At 41.5% G+C, this 10,178-nt stretch overlaps 1 protein-coding gene across 5 annotated transcripts in view; it reads right to left on the bottom strand.

Annotated features, from left to right (window-relative positions):
- Positions 1 to 10,178, bottom strand: part of Dpp8 (dipeptidyl peptidase 8) — a 53,021-nt gene that overhangs the window by 28,890 nt on the left and 13,953 nt on the right. For all 5 annotated transcript variants that reach the window (XR_003837548.1, XM_021173428.2, XM_029481360.1 and 2 more), the window contains 3 exons: positions 5,048 to 5,158; positions 3,359 to 3,487; positions 2,685 to 2,746 (listed from right to left, as the gene is read on the bottom strand). Coding sequence is in view for 4 of the 5 variants with exons in the window: in XM_021173428.2 (XP_021029087.1) it covers positions 2,685 to 2,746; positions 3,359 to 3,487; positions 5,048 to 5,158 (302 nt within the window). In the remaining variant the exon portion in view is untranslated. The remainder of the gene's footprint in view (positions 1 to 2,684; positions 2,747 to 3,358; positions 3,488 to 5,047; positions 5,159 to 10,178) is intronic.

The raw sequence follows: 10,178 nt of genomic DNA, 5'->3' as shown, positions 1-10,178 counted from the left end.
AGCCAGGTGGTGGTGGCGGTGGCCATGCAGGCCTTTAATTCCTGGAATTGGGAGGCAGAGAGAGGCAGGCAGATGTCTGAGTCTGAGGCCAGCCACCCTGGTCTACAGAGCAAGTTCCAAGATAGCCAGGGCTACATGAGAAACCCTGCCTCAAAAAAAAAAAAAAAAAAAAAAAAAAAAAAAAAAAAAAAGTCAAAGGATCTGAATAGCTAGTTTTTCAAAGAAGCCACTTAAGTGGCCAATAAACACCGAGAACTTTAGCCACAGGGAAATGTAAATCGAACCCTGTGAGCTATGGCTTCTAAATGGATAGCTGTGATGAATAACACGGACCATGACAACTGTTAGGATGATGTGGAGAAACTGAAACCCTCATGTACTGTTGGTGGAAATATAATTTTCAAAACCGCCTGGTAGCTCCACAAAAGATTGAATAGAGCCTTATCACATGACCCAACCATCATCCCAGGTATACCCCAGAGAAACACAAACATCACCTTTCAAAAGCACTTGCACACCCGAGTGCACACATTCAGTCTCTCTCTGCAACCCTTCCTTTTCACTTTCTCTCAAGAGACATAGTCCCACTACATAGCCCAATATGCAAATTTATGAGGCTCTTGCTTCAGGCTTCTACCTCAGCCTCCTGCAATATAATATACGCACATGTCTGGCTTCACGACAGCTTTTCTTTTAAGAGCAAAAAAATGAACAACCCGAATACCCATCAACTGATGAAGAGGTAAGTAATAAAATAATATTCACCAAAGAAATGAAAGGAGATGGGGAGATGGCTCAGTTGGTAAATTTCTTGCCTGACAAGCATGAAGACCTAAGTTTGGATCTCCAGTACCCAAGAAAACAGCAGGCATAGAAGCACTGTGCTGTCTCAGCACTGGGGAAGCAGAAACAGGAGGAACTCTGTAGCTAGCAGGCTAGCCAGCCAGTCTAGCTGATCAGTAAGTTCCAGGTGCAGTGAGAGATTCTATCTCAAAAAGTAAAACAGAGGCTGGAAGGAGGACTTAGTGGTTAAGAGTACTAGCTGCTCTTCCAGAGGATCTGGGTTCAATTTCCAGCACCCATGCATGTGCTTACCATCTATTAACTCCAGGGAACCTAATACTCTCTTTTAGCCACCAAGCACACACATAGTACACAGGCAAGCATACAAGCAAAATACCTATACATATAAAATGTTATAAAATAAACAAAAAATGAAGTGGAAATTGATCAAGGAAAACACTTGACATTGACTGTTGGTTTCTATGCATTTGCATTTACTGCCCCACTCCCACCCCAGCATACACAAGAAAAAGAAATGAAGTAATGGGCTGGAGATGTAGTTCACTAGGACATGACTGAGGCCCTGAGTTAGATCTCTCTCTCTCTCTCTCTCTCACACACACACACACACACACTCTCACCAATGGACTTTGAAAATACTAAACAAATAATCCAGACAACATACTGTATGATTTTGTTCATATGAATACTCAAATCAGGCAAGTCTATAGTGGTTGCCTAGAACTGAGTGAGGTAAGCTAGCATAGTAGAGTATACCAGCAGTCCACTCAGGATACAGAGGCAGGCTAATCTTTGTGAAAGGCTAGCCTGTTCTACATAGAAAATTCCAGGACAGCTAAGGCTTCGTAGAAAGATCCTGTCTCAAAACAAACAATCCCCAAACAACAACAAAACCCTACCATAGTAATTAAAAAAAAGTCTAGAAAGAAAATTTACTTTAAAAAAAAATATTTTAGCCGGACAATGGTGGCGCACGCCTTTAATCCCAGCACTTGGGAGGCAGAGGCAGGCGGATTTCTAAGTTCGAGGCCAGCCTGGTCTACAAAGTGAATTCCAGGACAGCAAGGGCTACACAGAGAAGCCCTGTCTCAAAAACACAAAAACAACAACAACAAAAAAAAAACCAACAACAAAAAAGAAAAAAAATATTTTAAGCTTTATTTTTAGGTATGTGTGTGTCTATATTGGGTATGTGTGTATGAATGCAGGCACTGGTGGAAATCAAAAGAGGACATTAGATCCTCTGGAGATGGAGTTATAGACAGTGGCAACCCTTCTGACATGGAATTTGGGTCTTCTACAAGAACAGTATATGGTCTTTCCCGCTGAGCCATCTCTCCAGCTCTGCATTTTAATGCTCTTGTGAGCATGTCCAAACGGAAAGCAGCAGTGCTAGAGAAATATGGGTGGTTTAGTCCACCGCAGATCTGATGCACACCCAACGCGGAAGGTAAGCCACTGCTTTCAATGACTGAGTAATAACAGAGTCAAAGAACAAAACTGTCTGCAAGAGGGAAATGTGTGTGTGTGGTGATGGATGTATGCAGAGGCCAGATTTGTTTATACCTCAGGATTGTTTGTTTGTTTTGAGACACTGTCTTTCATTGACCTGGAATTCAATAAGCAGGCTAAGCTGGCTGTCTAGAGAGCCCCAGGGATCTGTCTGTCTTCACAGCCTGAGTGCTGGGATTACAAGCACATACTACAACAGCAAGCTATTTTATGTGAGTTCTGGGACACAGGTCCCTTTATATCCTGCTTCCCAGGCCTACTAGGAGAATTCCTCCTAGGGGAAAAACTCAGGTCAACTCTAACTCATGAGGCACACGGCCTCAGCAAGGAGAGTGCATCACAGTTAGAGTGCTGATCCTTACACTTACCCCTCCTGCAGCATCAACAACAATCTCCGACATCTTGAAAGTGACCTTTGGGTTTGCTGTGCCTTTAGAAAGAAACAAAGGATAAGACCACAATCACTCCAAGACTTCACAAGACCCCACAAATCCTTCAGATTTTATTAAGTCTGTAATAGTGTATATAGCCAGGGCTCTATTGTGCAAACATCGTAGAACCTACCTCAAATTCACATAGGTAGCAAATACAAAAAAGGCTAAAATACTAGAAAGAGTCAGTGTGAAAACTAAGGGAAACTGCCTATGGTTTCTGTAATAAAATGTTTGTAAACAGCAAACAGACAAAAGTCCAACTGCTTAGAGAGGAAAACCCCCGATGTCTTTGACAGGGAGGGACGTCCTCCAGCTGACTTCCCAAAGCCTCAAGTACCAGTTTTATGAACATGTCCACCTCTGAAAGCAATTAAAGATTCCAAAACTATACCTGATGAACAAACAACCTTATGAAAGCTGGCGATGATCAAGCTGACTGCACACTTCAGTGACTGCACATCTGGGATTGGTTTTGAGACAAGGACTCATCGTGTAGCCCAGGCTGGCCTGAACTCCTGATAACCCCCTACTGCCACAGGCCTCCAAGACCTGGACTACAAGCATGAGCCAGCACACCAGAGGAGGAAATGAATAAATAAAGGCCATACCTGTTTTAGGATAACGAAAGGAATCTGCCCTCCTTGTTTCCAACATGGGGGACGTAACATGAATAATCTCCACCTCAGATTCATCATTTTCTTCATAGAGAATTCTAAGAATTTTACCACCACTAGGAGCTTAAAAGGAATTTAGATATTAAGAATTTAGAATAATTATTATAGAATACTTTGCTCATGATTCCTTCTAGAACTAGGTATTTTACTAAGGGAAGTAATTTATGCATTAGGCTGCCACTCTGAATCAGTGGTGACAGGGATTAAATTCGGGTCCTTGAGTATGCTAGGTTGGTATTCTACCACTAGGCTTTGACTCTATTGAATTATTCACAGTGCTGAATGTGTACACAGAGACCTTATTATTGGTTTACAGCTAAAAGTTTGAATACTTTTTTAACGGAACATGAAAAAAATTTATTTAAAAGTCCTATCTGAGATTTGGACATTTTATTTTAAAATGTAAATGTTTTATCACAATTATGTAGAACAAGACTGTTGACATAAATCATTCAACACAACTGAATTCTTTTGCATCTTCTTGTGACTTCCAAGTCCCTTTTACAAGGACTTAAAGTTTATCCTTTTGGGAGGAAAAAAAATGTAAATGTGTGGTTTATTTAAATATATTCACACCTATATACACATATACAGGGCAAACATCTTGAAGGGTTTTGACATGATATATCTTATATTTTGAATTATTTAGTAAAACACAACATTTCCTTTAAAATGCCAAAAGTTTAGTTATATTGAATGGTTTATGTCAAAATATTGTTCTGTATAATAATGGGCAAACGTGTATATTTGAAAATAAAAGTCCAAATCTAAGACATAGACTAAAATATGTATTTTTTATTGTCCTCTAAAGAAATATTTAGACGGCTAGCTGCCAACCAATGTTGATGTCATAAGATTTATTAATGGTTCCTAGCAGAGCACGAGCTGCTCTTCCAGAGCCCCCAGCTGGGTCTCCAGCACCGGCGTAGCAGCTTACAACCATCTGTGACTCCAGTTCCTAGGATCTGACCCCTTCTTCTGGCCTTTGCAGGTCCCAGATACATACATGGTACACTTACATACATGCAGGAAAACACCAACACACATAAAATTAAGAGTAAATAAATCTTAAGAAATAAAAAATGAAGCAGAGAAGAAAGTATTAAAGAACATAATACCTAAGAAATATTGCTTCATAAGCTGTGTTTTGCATTTTGTCTATAAAATATATGTGTACCTTATAATAGGCCACATATGATTGTAAGTGAACTTCTCACTGGGTTGTGTTAGGTTGTGTGGGCCACTGCTTTAAGCCTCTCAGTCATTCACACACATTCATCTGTTCATGCGGATGCTACTCATCATATATGTTTAACCGCACTTCATTTTGTGGATCTTGCTATAATTCTACTTGACCTCACACAGGCCAGGTTTTTTGTTTTGTTTTGTTTGTTGCTGAAAACCAGCAAGGAACACTTGAGGTACTGAGACAGAATGTAACTGTCTCTACAGAATTCATGTGGGGAACATGGCCTATTTCTAAATAGCTACTAGTAGGGTTTAATTTTCATTACATTTTAAGTTCCTGTTCCAGCTTTAGGCTCTGTCTACTCAGCCAATCCCCAGTCAAACCCCTTAATACTTGAAAGTGACCTGCACACATACTACTTTGGATTTGCTTACTTCTTTCAGCTTGGGGACACCACCAGTAGCCAGAGTATCTGTCAAATTCTTCTTGAAGAACAAAGGTGGCAACACCAGCTGATCTGGGATCCTCTTCCATGTTGGCTAGCTCTGGACAAACATGAAAGGCAAAATTATTTCCTGAACTCTTTTTCTGCAATGAGACAGAGAAAAATGCTTCCTTCACTTCTAAAGAAAGGTAGCTGATTGTAGTGGTAAACTGTGGAGCCAAACAATGAATTCACATCTAGGCTTCACCATTTACCTATCATGTGACCTTGGACAAATCTGTCTCACTCCACTGTGGCATGTCAATGATGGAGCTCAGCATGCGCTTCGCCCTAGTCCTCTTAGCACTCTTAGGTAAATACCTAAACAAATCAACCACAAAGCATTATTATGTAGGATTTGTATCCTGGCAAAGTGTTTACAGTATAATTTATATGTGCTTTGTTTCTGAAAATCTTGAATGTTTTGACATTTGTCGGTTCTTAGCTCCTGCTTGTTAAGTAATGGTCTGTTGATGCTATGATCTTTTTAAAGACAGTGGAGTGGTTTTGAATGAGAATGGTTTCCATTGTAATCGCCCCCATATTTGAATGCTTGGCCCCAGGCAGTGGAACTGTTAGGGAAGGATTAGGAAGTGTGGTCTTATTGAGGAGGTGTGCCACTGGGGTGAGCTCTGAAGTTTCAAAAGCGCACACCAGGACCAGTGTCTCTCTCTTCATGCTTGTGGATCAGATGTGAGCTTCCAGCTATTACTGCTCCAGTTCCATGCATGCATGCCTGCCTGCCTGCCTGCCTGCCCTCTCACTCTCTGCCATGGTGACCATTGGCCAACCCTCTGAAACTGTAAGCAAACTCCTAATTAAACGCTTCCTAAGTTGACTTGACTTGGTCATGGTACTTCATCACAGCTATAGAACAGTAATTAAGACAGATGGGGTCTTGAATGTGATAGGCTCATCTCAGAGACTGGCCTGCCTCGCCTCCTGAATACTGGGATTAACAGTGGAGGCCACCATGTTGGGTGATGCTGTGGATCTTTTTCATCCATTCTTCTGCAGACATGTGGTGGGCTGCATTTGGTTACTGTGAATAAAGTTCTTATACAGTAACTTCCATGGACATGTGCTTTCATTTCTTTTGAGCAAATATCCAGAAGCAGAGTGGCTGCTCAGTGAGTGTTCAACTCTGTGAGGACGCATCTTTTTTTTTTTTTTTTTTAAATTAGGTATTTTCTTCATTTACATTTCCAATGCTATCCCAAAAGTCCCCCATACCCCCCCCCAGGACGCATCTTTATTATTTTACATGTTCACTAACCATGTCTGACAGTTCCAGCATCTGGTGTTCATGATTTTATTTTCTTTTTTAAAAACAGGGTCTTACCATGCTGCCCAGGCTAGTCCTAAATTCCAAGTAACCCTCCTGCTTCAGCCTCCCGAGTGCTTGCACTATAGTAACCCTCCTGCGCCAGCCTCCCGAGTGCTTGCACTATAGTAACCCTCCTGCGCCAGCCTCCCAAGTGCTTGCACTATAGTAACCCTCCTGCGCCAGCCTCCCGAGTGCTTGCACTATGGGCACCACCATGCCCAGCAAACAGGTAAGCTCTGAGTTTGTTTAGGCTTTGTTGTTGTTATTGTTGTTATTTTTAACCCCTCTGGGTAGTCCTGGTTGTCCTAGAACCCACTTTTTAGACCAGGCTGGCCTTGAACTCAAAGATCTGCCTGCCTCTGCCTCCCAAATGCTGGGATTAAAGTCATGTGCCAGTACACCCAGCTTCAATTTATCACTTTTGATCATCTCTATTCTATATTGTATGAAATTAATGTAAAATAAGAACTAATACTCCCTTATCCAAAAATTGAGTCATGTATTTGGAATTCAGTCGCTTCATACAGTACACATCTATGATGTTGTATGTAACATAACCAGCAGCACAACCGGATAAACTGTAATCTAATATCCAGCAGCAGCTGAAGGAAAGGCACAGCTAGCAAACTTTATAAATACTCTCAAGTCAGTCCATGTCAGGGGTTACTGCTAAATGAGTTTTAGCACCAAGCTAATAACAACAGTGTGTGCAAAGCGTTCTGAAATGTGCAGTTAGTAAAAGAGCCAAGACCAGTGTTGGGTTTCTTGGGTTCTTCATTACCATAAACTCTGCCTCCAACTTTATTTCCCATTTTGTTCTCCTTTAGATGTGAGGATAGGCACTGCTGGCTTGTATTTCTGCCACTATTACAAGTTACTCACTCACTGGATAACTAGTATCACCTTGTGTTCCCAGCAGAGGGTAACTGGGCTCAGGAACCAGTACTTCTAAATTTCTCCACCATATTGAGCACAGAGCAAGCTCACACTCACCCTGACTGATCACACTCACTTTCTAAGGCCAGCTTTCACCACAACCTCCTGATTAACCAGCCTGATTAACACACAGGCTGAGCATGTCCCCTTCCTCCATCCCTTTCTCTATAGACATTCCCAGCCTTCCTATGCTTCAGCACCAGTCTAAACACTGCACAAAAACTAACTCAGTAAGACCTCAGTTGGTTCATATTGTTACAAATGTAGAAACCAAGAGGTAAGCTAACTAATATGATGAGGTTAGAATTCATGAAGGGTAGATCCAGCACTTAAACTCTGTATTATTCTATATTCTTTGCCTGTGTGCTGATCTACTACACTAATACTAGAAATAATGAATATACCACATACCTTTATATATAGTAAAGAATAAAAAAAATATAACATTCCGTAGAATTCCAGTGTCTTTTTACTCTAAATTCTGCTACCCTTCACAAAATTCTCGGTGGAAAACCATTTTACAAAAGAAAGAAAGCCAGGCATAGTGGCGCACACTATTAGCGCACTTGGTATACAGAGGCAGGCAGATCTCTAGAGTTCTGTTCTACATAGGGAGTTCTAGGACAACCAGGGCTACAAAGAGAAAGAGAGAGCCTGCCTCAACAAACAAACAAACAAACAAACAAACAAACAAACAAACAAAGACTTTAACCTGCCTTACTTCTAACAGTTTTGTGAGAGCTATGTAGTCCCAGCCTCAAATATGGTAAGTGGTATGTACTGTTCAATGGTTGTTAACAGCAGGAAAAATGGCTTCAATTTTCAACAGGTTCATTAACTAGCTCCCCTAACATTTCTACTGCTATTAAACATTCCTTACTTCCGGGTGTGTTAAAGGAAACTCAAGAAAAAGCAAAATGTACTTCCCTTTCCAACATTTGATCATATTGCACTTTCTTGCTCTCTATGATTGTCCACCAGCATAGCATCACATGACTGCAGCAATGCACTGCCAGGTCTTGGTGTTGTGGTCAGTAGTATTCAAAACTATTTATATCCAGTACGACCAATAGCCACCTGGCTCAACTGCTGAAGACTAACTACTCCACTGACCCAACGGGACGGGACAGCTGAGTGCTTCAGCGCCTCACAGAGGCCACAGCTCCCTTTAGACCAAGGCCTTTCTCACACAGACCCTTTTCTGGACCACTTTACTAACATACAGATATGGCTTGGGTCAGCTCAGTTCATCTTCGCTAAGAAGTTTTTCCCAATCACCACTTCTCTTGGTACTTTAAGTAATGCACAATTGACTCACTCTATTTTGCTGTTAGTAGTTTGTTTAGCTGCTTGATGGCCAGCATCGCCATAGTTAAGTCTGTACCATTGCTACGATTCTCCTTTAGGGTCACTAAAGGTTGGTTCCTTTAAGATCTTAGTCAAATATCAAAAAGCTGCAAATGCCTAAGTTTCTTTACATAAAACATGACAGTATCTCCCCAGACCCCAGCCACATTTGCATGTAGGCTTTAATGAGATTACATACACTGTAGACAATGTACACGGTTGTTACACTATATTGCTTAGGGACTGACCAATGGAATTATCACAAATGTCTGCATGTGTCCTTTATAGACACAGCTATCACAGACCTAATTGCACACAACACATGAATGAGACGTGTAGTGAATGACCCACCAACGTCAGAGAGAGTGAGGATGGAGAAAATGGTAGGAAGCTACAGGAAGGCCTTCCTTCCCACACATCGCTTCTTCCACGTGGACTCAGTCCAGCAATCAATTTGAAACACAGTCATGTTCTGCCATTTGGAACTTTTGGTTTTGTTGTTTTTGAGACAGGGTCTCACTAGGTATCCCTGGCTGTCCAGGAACTCACTATGTAGACTAAGATGACCTCAAACTCAGAGATCTGCCTGCTTTTTCCTCTCAGGTGCTAGGCTTAAAGGCATCAATATGACCAACTGTTGTTTTTTGAGACAGCATTTGTGATGGTCTGAATATGCTTGGCCCAGTGAGTGACACTATTAGGAGGTGTGACCTTGTCGGAAGAAGTGTGTCATTGTGGGCATAGGCTTTAAGCTCCTCATCGTAGCTTCCTGGAAGCCAGTCTTTTCCTGTTTGCCTTTGGAACAAGATGTACAAACTCTCAGCTCCTCCTGCACCATTACTGTCTGGACGCTGTCATGCTCTGGCCTTATGATAGTGGACTGGACCTCTGAACCTGTGAACCAGCCTCAGCTAAAAGTTGTCCTTATAAGACTTGCCTTGGTTATGGTGTCTGTTCATAGCAGTAAAACCTGAACTAAGACAGCATTAAACTTGTATTCCTCTTGCCTCAGACTACATTTGTCACTCAACAAAGCCTACTTAAATATTTCCATAATGCACATGGACCTACATTCCACTTTTTCCTATTACAACAGCAGGTAAACAGGCTCTCAAAAACAGGGAGGTTGTTTTTCAGGAAGTTTCTAATAATGTGTAACTGGTTATTCTGTTTATATCCTCCAAACAAATCTAATTTTTTAAATTAAAAGTTCATTTAGCTGGAGAGATAGCTCAGCGGTTAAGAGCACTGACTGCTCTTCTGAAGGTCCTGAGTTCAAATCCCAGCAACCACACTGGGGCTCACAACCATCTGTAATGTCTTCTGACACCCTCTTCTGGTGTGTCTGAAGACAGCTACAGTGTACTTAGATGTAATAATAAATCTTGCCGGGCAGTGGTGATGCCCACCTTTAGTCCCAGCACTTGGGAGGCAGAGGCAGTGGATTTCTGAGTTCAAGGCCAGCCTGGTC

The sequence above is a fragment of the Mus caroli genome, chromosome 9 (genome assembly GCF_900094665.2).
Source record: "Mus caroli chromosome 9, CAROLI_EIJ_v1.1, whole genome shotgun sequence".
Classification (NCBI taxonomy): Eukaryota; Metazoa; Chordata; class Mammalia; order Rodentia; family Muridae; genus Mus; species Mus caroli.
Note: the sequence above shows the minus strand (reverse complement) of the source record. Positions and strands in the feature narration are given on the sequence as shown.